The 18676-nt window shown below is 39.5% G+C and overlaps 1 protein-coding gene across 3 annotated transcripts in view; it reads left to right on the top strand.

Annotated features, from left to right (window-relative positions):
* LOC149313999 (general transcription and DNA repair factor IIH helicase/translocase subunit XPB) overlaps positions 1-14282 on the top strand; it is a 29825-nt gene extending 15543 nt beyond the window's left edge. The window contains exons 11-16 of one of the 3 annotated variants that reach the window (XR_016280887.1): positions 4782-4878; positions 5035-5152; positions 7889-8007; positions 9011-9163; positions 11266-11936; positions 13789-14282. Coding sequence is in view for 1 of the 3 variants with exons in the window: in XM_089520340.1 (XP_089376466.1) it covers positions 4782-4878; positions 5035-5152; positions 7889-8007; positions 9011-9163; positions 11266-11400 (622 nt within the window). In the remaining 2 variants the exon portion in view is untranslated. Of the gene's footprint in view, positions 1-4781; positions 4879-5034; positions 5153-7888; positions 8008-9010; positions 9164-11265; positions 13011-13788 lie in introns of those variants that run through there. The other 2 variants (XR_016280886.1, XM_089520340.1) reach the window with 2 other exon arrangements.
* Positions 14283-18676: the final 4394 nt, after the last annotated feature.

Raw genomic sequence — 18676 nt, 5'->3', positions numbered from 1 at the left:
GACACGACCCACTAAAAACCAAAAACATTAATAAAAAACAATATAAATTCGTGTTTCTCAGTCATGCTCAAAATGGAAGACATTTTGACATTCTTCCTGGATAGAAGGTTGGGATGTAGCTTTATGTGGTTTGTGTGTTGGACTAGGACTCTGGAGACCAGGATTCGATTCCCTGCCTATTGGGTGACCTCAAGCAATTCATACTCTCTCAGCCGCCTCAGCAGAAACCTGAGCAGCAGCAAACCTCCTCTGAACAAATCTTGCCAAGCAAACCCCAGGATAAGTTTGCTTTAGCGTCTCCATAAGGTGGAAAACAACTTGAAGGTACACAACAACAAATAATACCTGAATATTGTATCTTTAAGTGCAGTGGAGGATCCAGCATGGTGTAGTGGCCTGAGTATTGGAGTAGGACAATGGGAGATCAGGGTTCAAATCCCACCTCAGCCATGCAAACCCACTGGGAGACCTTGGTCAAGTCACACTCTCTCAGCCTCTCAAGGGAAGGTAAATGAAGAAACCTGCCAGGAAAACTGCACGGTCACCATAAGTTCAAAAGGAGTTGAAGGCACACAACAACAACAACAGAAGAGGAAGGGGAGGAGAAAGGAGGAAGAACAGGAGGAGGAAGAGGGAGGAGGAGGAGAAAGAAGAAGAAGAGGAGGAGAAAGAAGAAAAGGAGTAGAAAGAAGAAGGAGAATAGCAGAAAGAAGATAAAAAAGAAGAGGAGGAAGAGGGGAGGAAGAAGAAGAGGGGGAATAAGAAGAAAAGGCGGAAGAAGAGGGGAGGAAGGAGGAGCAAGAGGAGGAAGAAGAGAGGAGGAGGAAGAGGGGAGGAAGAAGAGGAGGAGCAGGAGGAAGAAAAATAAGAAGGGCCCAGCCAGCCAGCAATAAATCCCAACTCCCAGGAGGGGCAGGGGAGCGCATGTGCACCAGAGAGAGAGAGGCTCCATCCACACTCTTGGCCCCTCTTTCAGAACACAATTGTAAGGACCACTCCAAAGATTTCTAAATAGGAAAATGGTACAGAACATTTATTTCATATATACTGTCAATATATCATTTCAGGGGCAAGCAGTGGAAATAAATAGTTCATTGCATATTCCCAGAGTAGCCAAACAGATGCCTGTAACATCTTTTCACTGTCTATGGAATCTTCAGCACTTTTGTTCAGCCCCACAACTCAACTGAATTGATTTTCTTCTGATCATCTTTCTTAACTGTCTAGCTCTCACATCCATACATGGTAATAGGGAATACAGTGGCTTGTATGATTCTAACTTTTGTGCTGAGTTGTATATCTGCATTTTAAGATCTTTTCCAGTTCTTTCATAGCGTCCCACTCCATTCTTAATCTTCTGATTTCCTGGCTGCAGTCCCCATTCCTATCAATGTTTGATCCCATATCAAAATATACAGCCAGAAAAATAAACCACCAATCTTTCCAAATAAAGCTTGCAATATTTCCATAGTTCCAAAGTTTGCAATTAGGATATTACTTAAAAATAAATAAAATGTTTACTCTACCACTTTATAGGAACTTCAGACAGTTCCTTAATTTAAAATTCTGAATTTACGATCTGTTTTCATTCTAATAGTTTAGCCATGAGTGGGCAGAGATTATGTTTAATGGTTCTTGAAAGACTACTATTGCATGCAAATATTAGTGTTGCATTAGCAAACTTTTCAAAAGCTTAAAATAATTTCTTTTATTTAGAAATGTTCATCATGGAGGTGCTTTGTTAAAAATGCATATGGATGGATGAAGTGTTTGGAGTTTAGTGTATGGGGATAACAGACTAAGCGTTTTCAATATATTTGGCAGCATTAAAAAATATTTTTATTCTAGCCAGAGGTAGAGTAGATAGCCATTTAACATAAATTGTGCAATAGCAGGAAATCAGAATTGTAATGCTACTAAGGGTTGTATATAGTGCTAAAGAACAACACAAGTTGGTGGAACAGATTCCTCCCTGTCCTCCCATGTGAGGTTTCCCACATATAGTCAAAAGAATTGGGGAGCTTTCTGGAGCAGATTTGGAAAGTGTGTGAGGCAAGGCAGAAGGAAAAGTGAGGCAATGGAGATCCAGTTTTGCAAGCAGAAGTTATCTTACATGATGTTGGGTGAAGCCCTTAAGACCCACAGTGCAGCATCAAAGCCCATTAAAAAATCCATCCCAATTTACAGGCAGATTTTCACACCAAACCTTATCAAATCGACCCCAAAGAGACCTGAAATGATGCAGTTTAAATCAGAATCTGTACAGCTGAAATGCTTAAAGTTGCAGTTATGAATACCTTTAAAATGAAAGTGAAAAGGACTTTATAGTGCTCACAGATAAGCTCATCTTGTATACAATAGATTTACAAAGAAACATTAGTGGGTAATATGGTTCTCCAGATGTTTTCAGTGTACAGATCCAGTCAGATCTAGCCAGCATAGTCAATGGCCAGGGATTATGGGAGCTGCAGTCTAAAAACATTTGAAGAGCCACTGTGCTCTTCCCTACACTAGAAGAAGGTTTTTTTGTAGCATTGCTTTTCTTACTTGTAGTAAATTTGTCTTATTGTAATCTAGTGTTTTGATTTAATTATTAACTGCCTTAGGGTAAAGCAGTAGTTTCCTCTTGATCCAGCAATGAAAGTGGTAAAATAAAATTACGGTATATACTCATGTATAAGTAAAAAAATGTATATTAAAATACCAACCCCAAAAACCTGGGTCGACGTATACATGGGTAAATACTGTAATGCTGCTCAAAAAATGATGGCAGTGGCTGTTTGGTGTTTCCAGGCCATGGCAGTAAGAGCACCCTCTCAAGGCCCACCTCTGCATCCACACAGACAAGAGGTCTTACTAGTGCACCTAGGAGGACTGCGGAGAGCTGCAGCTCAGTTGCAAGTCATACTGTCCAAGCATGTCTTGCAGGATCCGGACCTGGAGAGGGTGCTTAGGAGGCAGGTAAGGGTGGCCCAGAGGCCTTGGCAGGGTGTGGGGGCGAGACAATGCTGGGCCAAGCCTCTTTGGTGCCTGAAATTGTTGCTTATTGTTACAGGAACACACCACACCAAGCCTTGTTGTACCCCTTTGCCTCTTCTCCTCTGGTCTGGTTGTGCTTTTTTACTCTATATACTCATCTATAAGTCTAAAAAAATTGTGCCCCAAAATTGACCCCAAAATCCTATGTCGACTTATTTATGAGTCAGCATGGTAATGTGATAGCAACTCTTTCAGATTTCCCCATGTAGTTTGTTTCTGTCCTGATCCAAGCAGATAGAGTCCTTAGTGACTGATTGACTGCTGTTTGTTTAACAGTTCCTTCCCACCCCCACCCTTCGCTGTCTCGGGAGTGAAGGCTGAAACACTGAAGCCTCATATTTGTTGCTGCTTCCCTCTTGCTGCTCACATACACACATTGAAGGAGCCTCCAAGTTTTACACCTGACCTATTCATGAGTCATGTCAAAATCCATAATTTGGCCCTAAAAACTTGACTATACATGAGGTTGACTTATAATCGAGTATATATGGTACTTTTGATCTTCCTCTAGCTGCATTTTGTCATTTGGTCCAAACCCATATAGACTGGATATGGTTTGTTGGTACAAACTAGCTTCATAAACCATGGTTTGGTTGTTTGTTTCAACCATATTAACCGTATTTAGGGTTTATGGGAACCACACAATATGCAGATTTAGAAATAAGTTATAATTAATTTTGAAAACCAGAAACAAAAACGTCCTTGCTCTTCATGGCTGCACTGGTGGAGAAGGAGTTATGAACACACAAGCCTAAGAATTACTGTGGATTGATTCTATAATAATAAACTATGGTTTAATGTTTTCAAAGCAGCCAGTCAGATCTGATATAAGGCAGCTTCTTGTCTGCCTGCATTTGTCTAGAATCAGATAATTAAATTGATCATTATTGAATAAAATTGGGTAGTTGGGTACTGTAGTTGGAAGACTTGGGAATGAAAGAGGCATGGATTGAAGGAACAGATTTCAAATCCATTAGAGAGTTGAAATGCACATATTCATCTTACAGATGTCCTATATTCCTTTTCCCTTCTCTTTTATGAAAATGTGTGTTTGAACTGATTATTTCATTATTGCTTTTGAAAACATCCTATGCTCACTTTGGCTTGTTGAGAGCAAGATGGCTCTCTAGCTACACTGGTTGCATTTCTCCACTAAGATCCATAGGCTTCAGCAGATTGAATACTGTGTCACAAGAGGAACAAGGATACCATGATATTTTCAAGAATAGTCACAATTTTGAATATATAACTCCCCACTCTGAACCCAAAAGAGTTTTCATCCAAGACACAATAAGCTGTGCAAGGACACGAGTGGGGAGAAAAATGAGAACACAGCTGTTAATGTGCTAGCTCAGTGGACTGCACCAAAGAAAACACCTTTTTTATTTTAACAGCTGCTTCTATCCTTTCATGTAGGATTAGTAGATATATCCAGCCCACTGATCTGTTGAGTCAGGAGGCACACATCAAGCGGATAACATTTACAACTGTCAGGATTTATTTCTGTGGAAGGGGGTGTCTGACAAAATGAGTTTGTCTCCAGATGGGTGGATCCACAATATAGACAACAAAGACAGCTACAGAGATAACAAAGAATGGGGATGTTTCAGTAAATGTAAAGTATAAACATGCATTATGAATTATGCCATTGTTTTTCATAACAGACTTACAGATATTTCTGAATCCATGGGGCAAAGAGTCAGATAATATCTTCATAACATTTTTGTGTCTTTTTTTTAAAGGCCATATATATATGGGCCTACAGCACAGGGGGAGAGGATGCAGATCCTACAGAATTTCAAACACAACCCCAAAATCAACACTATCTTCATCTCCAAGGTAAGAGAAAATGCTGTGCTTATCACTGAATTGGCTTGGAATATCATATTTCTCAGTATGAACAAGTTTGTTGAGTCATTGTAATATTGACACATTTTTCATTGTAACCCACAAGTTTATGTGAGGTTCTTAAGTCATGCTGCTTCTGTATTGTAGGTAGGCGACACATCCTTTGATCTTCCAGAAGCCAATGTTCTGATCCAGATTTCGTCCCATGGTGGGTCTCGAAGACAGGAGGCCCAAAGACTGGGTCGAGTACTGAGAGCCAAGAAAGGTAAACTACAGCCTAAACTATGGGAGTCTGTAATTTTAATGGAACAATCAAGCATGAAAGTAACATAAGTCAACTCATGTAGCTGATCAAGCATATACAATTTGCCATTGTCCTAGTTTGTCATTGTCAGCTCCAGGTCACAGGTTAAAACATAATTCAAGGGTAGTTATAAAAAGTGCTGCAGTGGGGGGCCATCTTTTCCTTTCTCTTTCCTGCCTAATCACTCTTTACATGACAGTTAGTATTAGTATTTTGCATGTCTTTAGAAGACACACTTTAGCAGACCTTAGGCACTGTTCTTACTGAATTTTAAAGGCATGGTTGACAGTGTTACTTAGCATTATGATCTTTATATATAAGTTTTAGGGCTTGGGGAAACATGCTTTATTGCTCCTTTGCCACAAAGGCATCATACTGAGCAAGATTTTACTTCAACACCTTGACCAGAAAATAGAGCTATGATTCTTGGTGTGCTTACTCTAGTGTGATTTTAAGCTGGTGGTTTTATCTGGGCTTTCTGGCTAGATGCTTGCAGACAAGATTTCCCTAAGCTTCTAAACATAATACTTGGTTACTGCAGTATTTTCCCCTGAGATACAAGATTAAAACCCTGTCAGCCATAAGCTGAAAAAGATGATTGATGGTTTAGAAAAGTATATTGGAAGATTTCAGTAGGTATATTTAAATATGTTCATGAAATCTTCTAAACTGAAATGAAGAAACAAGGCAAATGTGGCTATAGAAGAAAATATATATATATATATATATATATATACACACACACACACACACACACACACACACACACATACATACATATTTGGTCAATCTGAATACTGTATACAGTCATGTAGAAGTCTAGAAATTTTAGTTAAAAAATTGACCCAAAAACCTGGGTCAACTTATCCGCAGTCAATGTAATTACTGTACTTTCACTCTTATAAAAAACAACAACAATGGAACCATCCCTTACTCGGAGTACAGTGGTGAAATGCAAAAGATTAGTCCATCCTGGGAGAACCTAAATGAAGCACCAGCCCCTTATACTCTTACTGCCATGGTGCCGCTTCTGACCTTTCTGAATGTCTGGTGGGAAAATGTCGACAGTGGCAGCTCTTTGGCACTTCCAACCAAACAAGTACTAAAAGGAACTGGGCTTTGAAGGATTTGAATAAGACATTGGTATAGAGTTTTTTGTGGTATTTTCGGTCTGTGTGGCCACATAGCCTGAAAACCCCACAAAAAACTATGGATGCCAACCATGAAAACCTTCGACTCCACATTGGTATATGTTTGTAAGCTTTTGGGGGCAAAATTAAAAATCAGGCAAAATTATCACATAAATAAGTTAAAGGCTGTAATTGCTGCTAACATAGTTGTCATTTTCTGAACTTTGCCTTTTCATCCTTTTTGACATGCACATGTTTTCTTAGCCCCACCCATGCCTGGTCGATTCCGCTACACATCCCACAACCATGATTAACCGTAGTTCCCTTCTCATCCATCCAGCCTTTAGGGTGAGCACAAACAGTTATGCTTGCCATAATTTTGTAAGTTCTTTGGCATCTTTTTCCTTTGCTTCATCCTTTACTTCCTTTCGTATATGCCGATAAGTCTTGCCCTTGACTTATCCACAAATCATATCAAAATCCATAATTTTGTCCCAAAACCTGCCTTTCCCTTATACATGAGGTCGACTTATAGTCGGGTATATATGGTATGTGTTGTATGCTTAAATTATTATAGGAAGAAAAGCATGGAATGTATGAGACACTATGTTGGGGAAGCAATAGATTTATCCATTGTTTAAACAAAGTTTTAATGGGGAGGAAATTTTTGGAATAAAGAACTTCTGCTCCTCACTACACTATGCAGGGAAAAATCCCTTTGGCTTCTAAAATTCTTCTTCATAGCTATATGAGCTGAAGACAAGCAGTCTTCTCTTCAAAGTGAAAAGACTGATACTGTGTTACTTCTTGACATGGAAAGGAATAGCATTGCTTGTAGAAATAGAAACACTGGAATGGCTGAGTGCTACTAACAACAAATAGCTGGATTTCACTACTTGTAGAGTATATGTGTGTCTGAGAGCATATGTATCTTACATAAAACAAAAACAAAAAGTTATTTTTGTATCTTAAGAGGTGTGTGTTTATTGCTGGCAGGGTTAGCCCTCTCAGTTGCCAGAAGTAGGCTTTTGGGGTGCCATAAAAAGCAGCAAATTGTTAGTTACTTGGTTTACTCTTGTTACATTCTCACTGCCAGGAGGCAGAGGGATACTGGTGGGGTTTTCTGCTTCAGGTGTCAGAATAACTTGACTAGATTTGGGTAATCTTCACCATGACTTTAAGGGCAGAGACACCACTTGCTGCTTTACCTGAGGCCCTGAACTGGATTACATGTAATATGTTCTAGTAAGTGATCCAGAAGATCTGGATTCTGCAGCTGCTACAAAAGATGAATGGAGAGTCTTAGAAACCAGAATCCTGAAAGAGATTCTAGATGCTTGCAGAGATAGGATAGTAACTTAGGCCTTACCTAATTTAGGAGAAGCTGTCTTTTTTTCTCTAACTTGCTAGTTTTGAATTGACAAAGACACTACAGCTTGTGATTGATAGCTGTGATAGTAAGCCACATGGTACTAAGAGGTTCAGAAATGTTTTGTTTTCTAAAAATTGGACTTGTTTGTTTGTTTGTTTTTTGTGGTCTAACATTTCAATACTACCTTTCCTCTAGGAATGGTTGCAGAGGAATACAATGCCTTCTTTTATTCTCTGGTCTCTCAAGACACTCAAGAAATGGCATACTCAACGAAACGGCAGCGGTTTTTAGTAGATCAAGGTTACAGCTTCAAGGTAATTTGTTCATGGTATCTTGGACTGTAGAACAAACTTTTTTAAAACAATAGCAAGCATGTAAGTGTTCATGAATCAATTGTACAGCAACTCAGAAAAGTTTTGTACCAGAATTATTACATATATCAAAAGCTATTTTAATGGAGGCAGAGGGAGAAATCACATCAACTCTAATAGAAGTACTATTCAAAGACAGAGCTGTCTTAGCCTGTATCTGTATGCAATGAGAGATGATATGCGTATATGTGATAAAAGGGAGAAGATGTGTTCTGATGTGATTGCATTTTATTCTGTAGTTGTCAAGGTACATAATTGAATACTAAAGTTTGGATTGTCCCTGCTAGTTCCCATTTCTATGTATGGTTGTGAAATCTGGACAGTGAAAAAAGCAGATTGGAAGAAAATTGACTCATTTGAAGTGAACTCTCCTAGAAGCCAAGATGACTAAACTGAGACTGTTGTATTTTGGCCTGATCATGAGAAGACAGGATTCACTAGAAAAGACAATCATGCTTGGGAAGGTAGAAGGCAACAGGAAAAGTGGAAGACCACATTACAGGTGGATAGACTCAGTGAAAAAGCCATGGCCCTAAGTTTGCAAGACTTGAGTAGGGCTGTTGATGACAGGGTGACATGGAGGTTTCTCATTCATGGAGTTGCCATAAGTGGAAGTGTGCTTGATGGCAGTAAAAGCAGAAGACTGTGCACATGCTACTGCAGCTCTTTATATTGTTACCCAGAAAGTTTCCGTCACCTCACTTATCATGCCATTATAAAATTGTGAGAATAAACCTGCCGATCCCTACCCATCCTATTGCATCTGATGTGCACTACTTGTTGGATGCAGGACTCGGTAAAACAATATGTAAGTCCTTGAAGTCAGTGATAAAGCACTGTTAATTTTAGTTTTTGCAGACATTACATTTTCTAAGAGGAACCCAGTACATTTCTGTAGGTGTACACTGGGTAAAGTTTTTTAAAAGTGTTTCTTGCTCTTTCCTAGGTAATTACTAAACTTGCAGGTATGGAGGAGGAAGAGCTTATGTTCTCATCTAAAGAAGAACAGCAGCAGTTGCTCCAAAAAGTATTGCAAGCCTCTGATATGGATGCTGAGGAAGAGGTGGTTGCAGGAGAGTACAGTTCAAAATCATCTCAGGCAAGTTGATATTGTGCTGCTTAAATGTCTGTCATGTTTGATGATCAGAGAAGATTATTTAAGCATTGTGTAGACTTTTCCTCATCCAAGCATGCAGTTACGGCCCTAGGAAAGACAGTGACCTATAGCCCTGGCCACTTTTCTTTGCTGCTATGCAGATAGCCTTTGGTTGAGTGGAATGAGAAAAAACTACTCTTCCACCCCCCAACAACAACTCAGGTTTGAGGTCTTTGTGACACAAAAAGGAGAGTCTCAGCCTACTTTTTCAAAGCTGGTATTGCCCCATTGACTCTGACCCCACATGATAACAAAAAAGATTCATTTTCTTCGCTGTATCCTCTTGATCATCCAGTACCAGGGAATAACATAGTAACTGAAGTTCAGGGGGCAGTATACAATCAAGGACTGTGAACATGGTATTTTAGTGGGAGCAGAACCTCTGCGCAAATAGTTTGAAACTCAGTTCTCAATCTAGTCTTTCCACAAGTCTTTCCACTGCTCAACACAACCTCCACCTTGTCAGTGTATGGTTCAGCTTATTCAATCTCATCCAGCCTTATTCAATTTATTCAACATAAAGTTGAAGGGTATCAACTGTTTTCTTGGTGACAAGAAGCAATAGCCAATCCAGATATCATCAGCATATCGGTGACATCTATCTTCAAAGCTTTGAGTGACCTCCCTCAATTGTTTCACATACCTTTTGTAAATCAACATCACTTTGCAGCAGTGTTCCTTGCCTGATCTAAGATACATCTGAACTAGTGGAATGGTGCCTTGGAAGAGCATCCCAGAAGCTTCAGTTGGTGCAGAATGCAACAGCTGGACTGATGCATAGTATCAAAAGCATATTATGCCAATATTGAAAGACCTGCATTGGTTGCCAGTCATGGTCTAGGTCCAGTTTAAGATGTTAATTTTAATCTTTAAAGTCTAAATGGGGCTTAGATCCCTAAAAAAACTATCTTTCTTGTTATGAACCTGTCCAGGTGTTAGATTTTCATAAAAGGCCCTCTTGAGAATGCCATCACCTGTGGATGGAGCATACTATCATCTGTGCGTGATAGGCTTCCAGGAGAGGGATTTCTCTTCTGTTTCTCCCAGATTGTGGAATGCATTTATCTTGACTTGGGATAAGTTCCCATTCTTCTGGCTTTTAGGAAGGGTATAACAATTCATCTTTTAAAACTGTTTTTCAGCCTGAATGAAAAACAGTTGCACAAAATCTAATTAAAATAAATTACATGAATAAAAACAATGTTAGGTTTGTTCAATTTCCAATTTGTCTCTCCATTTGAAAAACAGGTTTCAACAGACTTGTACTTGAAGGGTGAAGAATCCTCAGACACTATTAATTTTTCAATAAAATGTTTTCCTTATTTTGTGTTTCTGTTTAGTTTTCCAAAGATCTAGTTGTTAATATAGTGTAAGTATCTTTTTCAGTTTCTTTGAGAAGAATGACAGAAATTTTAATGCTTAAAAACTTGGTTTTGATCCAGATATTCCCAATGCATATCCACATACCCACAGTCTGTTTCAGAAAATATGGTGCTCTCCAGAACACATGAAGGATGGCTAGGCGTCTAGGGAGAAGGAGAATTTGGGAGGGGAAAAAACACTTTCCTTCAGCCTTCAAAGGCCCTTCTGTGAGCAGGAGGAACCTCTTTGTTTTCAGAAAGGCAATTTTGAATCTAAGCTTATAAGACTCACTATGAAGGTCAGTAGTCAAAAGAAATTCCAGTTGTTTAGGAATGTATTTAATTTCTACTATTTCTCCTTTTTGTAGGAAAGAGGTGTTATTACATATCATAAAAGACATACCCTGTGGAAAAAAATTGTGTGTGTCTGCACACACTATAGTTATTACAGGCACTCTTTCATGCCCTACCTGTATAGAGTTTCTCATATACAGTGAAAGATGTGCTATTACACATCCTGTTCATCTAGCCATATTGACATCTGTACAAGAGCACTTACATAAGAGCAGCTGGACAAATACAAATGCTCTGTGGGCAACAGCTGCAATCCGGTTTTTGGTTGTTATTTTTTTAAAGTTCAAACAACATAGAATATCACTGAGATCATGTATTTTGTTTTTCTAGGTTTCCCGTCACTATGGCACAATGAGCTCTATGTCTGGAGCAGACGATACGGTTTACATGGAATATCAAACGTCACGAAGCAAAGCATCTTCAAATAAACATGTTCATCCACTTTTTAAACGTTTTAGGAAATAAAAAGAAAAATCCATGGCACATCTCTTTCTTACAATAAGTGAAAAGGAAGACATGAATTCAGACATCTAAAACATTGTGACATAATTTTTTTAAAATGACAATTAGATGAAGTGAAGCAGTTCATTCATAGTGGAAATGTTATCTGGGGACTTAAAGCTATTATTTCCACATGGCATTTCATAGGTAATATTTAACCCATATTGTTTAACAGTTTTCAAGATTACTTCAGAATAATTCTGAAAAAGCAGGAATTCTTTGTATATATTTGGTTACAAGTAAAGTAAAACTTTAATATCTAAAAGCACTGAATAAAAATTTTCTTTACCAAAACACAACTGGGATCTCATTGTTTCTTTCATCTAAACTTTGGGTATCCCAGATTGGATGACTTCTGAGAAGATTCAGCCATGATAAGAAGTATGGTACTACTGCTTTCAGTCATAGAATCATAGAATTGGAAGAGACCACAAGAGCCATCCAGGCCAACCTCCTGCCATACAGGAACACAGAAAGAATCTGTGGTTCCTCTGATGCAGGTCAGTCCTTAGCTACACTCTAAGGAACAGGAATTGAAGGTAAATGAGATAGAGAAGAGTTGAACCAAAGGGTTTCTTTTAACTTGTGTATGAATAATGTACTCTCACACTTGAACATTATACCGTATATGCTCAAGCTATGGGTTGACCTCCTGTATAAGTCAAGGTGAGGTTTTGGAGCCAAAATTATGGATTTTGCCATGACCTGTGGATGGGTCAAGGGTAAAACTTGGAGGCTTCTTCAGTGTGTGTATGTGTGCTTATGGCAAGAGAGATTCATTGAGGCTTTTTGCTTCATCGTTTCAGCTTTCGTTTCAGCCAGACACACAGGCGGGAGAAGGACTTTTAAACAAACAGCAATATCAATCAATCATCCAGGACTATTTCTGCTTTGCTCCACAGAGAAATAAACTCTCCGTACCACCCGGGAAAATCTGAAAGAGCTGCTGTCACATTACCATGCTGACCCATAAATAAGTTGACCTGGGATTTTGGGGTTAATTTTTCGGCACAAATTTTTAGACTTATAGATGAGTATATAGAGTAAAAAAGCACAACCAGACCAGAGGAGAAGAGGCAAAGGGGTACAACAAGGCTTGGTGTGGTGTGTTCCTGTAACAATAAGCAACAATTTCAGGCACCAAAGAGGCTTGGCCCAGCATTGTCTCGCCCCCACACCCTGCCAAGGCCTCTGGGCCACCCTCACCTGGCTCCCAAGCACCCTCTCTAGGTCCGGATCCTGCAAGACATCCTTGAACAGTATGGCTTGCAACTGAGCTGCAGCTCTCCTTTTTTTCACCATATCTTGGGTTGAGGGATCAAGAGTTTCAAGTTGTGGTCCGTCTAGCACATTGCAAAATTTGTTTCAATCATTTTACAGAGGAGATTAATTGATCACTGTGTAGTAGAAAACATGATAGCAAAGGATGTCACTCAAAGGTCTATATTATTTTTTCACTGACTCCCCTTTTCAGACCAACAGTTTAGCTGATAAAACTCTTGAGAAGGGATTCCAGGGATTCCAGTTCCATATCAGCAGGATAGTGATGAGAAGTGGTCCAAAACACACTGCAGAAATAATCCAGTTTGAGACTGCTTTAACTACCTTGGCTCAATGCTAGGGAATTCTGGGAATTGTAGTTTTGTGAGACATTAAGCTTTCTCTGTCAGAGAGCTCTGGTGCCACAATAAACTGCAATTAGGATTTCCTAGCACTGAACCAGGGCAGTTAAAGCAGTCTCGAACTGGATTATTTCTGCAGTGTGTTTTGAACCATAGTTACAGGAACTGAGATGGAATTAAGTGGAGAGCGCTGCCTTCAGGAGTTCTACAACAAGTTGTGTGCAATCGCTTTGAAAAGTCAGGTTTCACTGATTTGATCCCTTCTTTTGTTTTTCTTTAAGAATAAAATTATTTAAGATTAAAAATAATTTAACTTTATTTTAAATTTCACTTTCAATTAAAAAAAAACTGGGTCATCTCCTTTTTCCTTCCAGTGAGGCTCGCCCCACTCATACCATCTCTTCAGCATTTTAAAGGGATGCAGGTGAAAGCCAGAGCCTGTTTCTGCCAAAAGGCAGAAGTTTAAGGAGCAGAGGTGTCACTCCACCTTAGGGTGACATCTGGTGTGGCCTAAACATCACACACACCCCTAGTGATCCCCCTATATCAGAACCATGTTCTCTTGCTTGGGCATCTTGGCTGCTCTTGTTATGCAAGATTGACATCCCATCCTCTGCTGCATTGGACAAGAGGAAAGAAAGTGTTAATCACCTGTAGTTCATATCAGAATTCAGTGGGAGTAATTTAATCCACACCTTCATTTTATCTTCTCCCTCTTTCTCTTCTGCAGATATAACCCTAAGGAGTGAGTGATCCATGAGAAACCATAGAATTTCAACTAACATCCATTCTTCTATTACCACACTCCCAATTCTGCCCAGTTTCCTCCCTTGGATTAACAAGAGTCCTGCCAGCTAAACTGTGTTGCTATGCTGGCATTTTCCCCCTGATGGTCAGATGTGTTTTGGCAGTAAGGGAATTTAGTAACATTCCTACACTGTCCAGCAGGCATAACTCAATGGTAGGATCATGTTGTAAGTCAGTTTCTAAAATACACTCTGGCTTTTGCAGGATGCTTGTATCAAAAGAAAGGAGGAGGTATAAAAAAAATAGCTGATGACATGTACAACCTTCTGAGGAAATTTAAATGTAAGGAATTAGAAATATATATGGCCTTTAAACAGTTGACACATGTTGATATTTTTACTATAACTGATTGTCTTTAATTATGTATTTTGTGCTTGCGTGTGTAGCTTTTTTGGCATTGTAGGTGCATTACAGACCGCCGAAAAGCGGAGGTCTGTACCCGCCCCTTTCCCCGGGGTATTGGGGCCTCAGCTGCCAGACCGGCAGCCTCCGAGGCCCCGATTTGCCACTTTCCAGGCTGCGGGGAAGCGGCAAAAGGCCGCTTCCCTGCAGCCTGGAAAGGGGTATCCTTGGGGCTTCAAGCCCCAAGGACACCCCATGGCGGCGGGGAGGAGGAGAAAGGGGCCACTTGGCCCCTTTCTCCCGTGCTTTGCTGGGCCCAGCCGTCTGAAGGCTGCGCCCAGCGATGCAAAGCAGCGCCACAAACCAGGAAGGAGCTCCGAAACGGAGCTCCTTCCTGCTCCGCACAAAGGGCGCATTAAGCGCCCTCGCGCAGAGCGACGACGTCACGTCCGCGCCACCCCGTATAGAGGCAGCGCGGTCATGACGTCGTCATGGCGGCCCCCATGTAGGTGGGGCGCCACCATTTTGTACGGACTCAGTCCGTACTAGGGTTAGGGGGGTGCGGAAGCACAGCACCTTCCTAACCCTAATACGGACTGACTACGTACTTAAAGGCCTGTCTGTAACAGGCCGTAGTTTACTATTGTATTTTACTATTGCATTTTTACTATTGTATTTCAGTATTGTACTCCAGTATTGTATTTTAGTATTTTATATTGAAGTAGTTACTGCATAAATGCTTTATTTTGTTGTAAAGCTTCATGTTTATCAGTGTTGTTATATAAATAAACAGTTATGATAACAATAATTATTACTATTATTGGTGGTTACTAAAACTTTAAAAAATTATATTGTTGATGTGTGTTCTGTGGCAGAGCTATTGACAGTAAGTATCTATTTCAAGATAGATGGAGTTATAAAGCAGCACAGATCTCCCGCTTGTTGTCATTGGGAGGATACAGTTACTCTGAAAGAACTATGGACTCATTATAATCTGTTGGAGCACTTTCAATTGTCACCTGTGGGTATTTACCAGGACTGAATTAAACAATAATGTCTATGTTCATACTAGTTAATAAATCATATGAAATCACTAGAATCCTTTAACTTCCCATGGGTTTGTATCAGTATTAAAACTTGAAAGAAAGTAATTGTCTTTATAACCACATGACAGTATCTCATTTTAGGCTTCTTCAGCCGCTATTCCAGTAGATCTCTTTGAAATCAATAGGAATTGTGTGTGAATAATGGCTGCCGGACAGCAGCTTTTGTGTTTGTTTCACACTCTTTGAACTTGCCATTTACCAAAAGACTTTTTTTTTAAGTTTGGCAACTGTTATTACAAGCTTTTATTTTTCTAAGACTGATTATATCCCAAATGGTCTCTCGCTATTGGCCAAAGGATGTGGGGGCAAGGGGGGGTCAACCTCTTTGACTTTAAAATGTTAGCCTGGCCCATGGTGACAGTCATTCTTCGTGTTTGTCTTTGTGCCTTTTTCTGACAGCTGTGTAACTTTCAGTTTAATTACATCTGCTGTCTACAGATTTATCAACTACCACCTAGAGAGAATGTGTCAAATGAACTCAGCAGTCATGTCAAAATGACATCTGGTGCTTTGACTTACTTTTTTTAATTAAGGGAGAAGAGTGCACAATTTTAATATGAGATCATGAGAACTATTTGACGCATGAGGATACAGGAATTTAAATTCTTATGTCCAACCACTTGAAGGATGTATAGCATATAAAAAATGTAATATATAATGTGAATTTCAGTGCCCCGCTGTATTGCAAGAAAAGAAACGGTGATCAATAGAAGTTTGAACTCTGGAGGGCTATTTGGAGCTTTTCAGAAAAGCACAGCAAGAAGAACGAATGGCTGCCAAATGTCCCACTCTTAAGCTGAAATCTGCATATGGTCAAAAGCCTCAAGATACACTTATGTTCATCATTACTAGCCCATCCCAACACTATTTTCCAACAGTGCTCAAAAACCACTATATTACCATTATATTTTCTCCTCTCTAGCCAAACCAGTCAACCAATTTTTTTTTCTTAGCCCACAAACGTTGGCAACTCCCTGTTGTAGGTTTCAAGAAATATGTCATTGCTGGAAATGCCTTCATATACACTTCTCTCAATCAGAGTGTGAGGCTAAGGAAGAGGAATGTGAATTGGTTAAGCAAAGTAATTTGTCAGGGCATAAGCATCATGCATTGTGGAGGGCTACTTTATTTATCTTTCTTCATGTTTATACTCCTTGAAATCATGTGGTAAGTGATGAACATGGCCATTGATGAATCAGTATTAGTAGTGGGTCAGAGTTTGGGTAGACTACAACAGGCCAGACCTGTTCAGTGAACCTTAAAAGAACAAGAAGTCTCTGATGAATCTCAAAATCCTGCCATACACGTTGTATTCATCTGGCCAGTTCCAGATTTTGAAAAAGTGTAAAATGAATCAAATATATTAGTTCTACAGATCATACAATAGTACTGCAAGAATACATTGTGCAGTACATATGATTGTGGTCAGCTTTTTAAAAATCTCTTCCTTGTTGAAGGAATACTTACCAAAAATGTGTTGTTTGGAAATGTTCAAAGATGAATTCTGGAAGACAAATTGACAAGAGATTTCTGTTTCTTGAGATGCTCTTTCACACAGATTTTTTTTTTTAAAATGAAGAATTAGTTATTTTGGATACATTGTAAGAGGACCTAGACTTAGAGCTAATAATTCCTATCCTTCCAAGATAGTTTCACACATTGACAAAGGATAATTCTGCAGCAAGTTATGTAAATTCATGCCGGTTCCATTCAGAAATGTGTTTACTGAACTATATGGGCTCCTTTGGATTGCCCAATCATTTTGGGAAATGTTGAGGCATTCTCTACCAGGGACTTATGCTTTGCAACGTTTGTGTTTCTGAATCCAGTCATTCCCTAAATATACCAGATTTTAGCCCTCTTGCAGCTCTTTCCTTTCCCCCCTAAAATGTGATTAAGGTGTGATATGGGCATGGTTTCCCATCAACCTTTCCATTAACTCAATACTTCACATTCTCATATGCTCCTTCTCTACTCTCCATGACTTTAATTTTAAAAGTTTTTTTATTAAAAAACCCCCCAAAAAACCTGACTACCACTTTTACAACCTCAATACCACAAAAGCACTAGATTCTATCTGATCTTGGAAGTTAAGCAGGATCAGCCATGGTTAGGACATGGATAGGAGACTGCCAATGAATACCAAGTGCTATCCTATTAAATAGCCTATCCCAAACCAACAGGTGCTCACCAAAGACTCTTCATCCTGGGGAGAAGCAACTATTCGGGTGCTACAGAGTTCTGTCCTTGGCCCAATGCTATTCAACATCTTTGTCAATGACTTGGATGATGGAAGAGAGGGCATGCTTATTACATTTGCAGATGGTGCCAAATTAGGAGTAGTAGTTAATACCTCAGAGGACATGATCAGAATTCAGAATGGCCTTAATACATTAGAAATCTGGGCCAAAACTAACAAAATGAATTTCAACAGGAGCAATGTAAGGTACTAGGCTTAGGCAAAAAATATGAAAGGCTGAGATACAGGATGTATAATGCCTGGCTTGACAACAGTACCTGTGAAGTCTCAGTAGACCACAAGCTGAACGTGTGTCAACAGTGTGATGCCACAGCTAAAACAGCCAATCAACAGGAGTGCAGTGTCTAGAATGAAGAAATTAATAGTATCTCTCTATTCTGCTTTAGTTACACCTCACCTGGAATACTATGTCCAGTTCTGGGCACCACAGTCCAAGAGGGATATTGACAAGGTGGAGGGTGTCTAGAAAAGGGTGATCAAACTGGTGAAAGGTCTGGAAACCATGCCCTATGAGAAGTGGCTTAGGAGCAGGGTATGTTTAGCCTGGAGAAGAGAAGGTTAAGAGATGATTATGATAGCCATGTTTAAATATTTGAAGGAAGGGTGAAGCAAGCTTGTTTTCTGCTGCTTCAGAGACTAGGACACGGAGCAATGGATTGAAACTACAAGAAAAGAGATTCCACCTAAACATTAGGAAGAAGTTCCTGATGGAAAGAGCTGTTCGACAGTGGAATATACTGCCTCAGATTATACTGGAGTCTCCTCTTCCAACAGAGGCTGGATGGTCATCTATCATGGATGCTTTGATTGTGCATTTCTGCAGGGCAGGAGCTTGGACTGGATGGCCCTTGTGGTCTCTTCCAACTCCATGATTCTATGATTTATAAAAATACTAGTAACTTAAAAAACACAATAAAAGGACAGCACACATAGTCCATTTAAAAAAATCATAACCAATTGTTTTAATTCATCTCTTTGTCTTGAGAACACAAAAGATCAGAAAAAGCAAATAAGATGCAACTGCTCTATAGAAATAGAGAGATTTAACTTGAATAAAAGTTGAATCTTTTGTTATTGTTCGCTGCCGTCAAGTTGACTTGGAC

This window comes from Sceloporus occidentalis, unplaced genomic scaffold (assembly GCF_023333645.1).
Source record: "Sceloporus occidentalis isolate IW3139 unplaced genomic scaffold, rSceOcc1.0.p SCAF_4, whole genome shotgun sequence".
NCBI lineage: Eukaryota > Metazoa > Chordata > Lepidosauria > Squamata > Phrynosomatidae > Sceloporus > Sceloporus occidentalis.
This window is presented reverse-complemented; position numbering and strand designations above follow the sequence as displayed.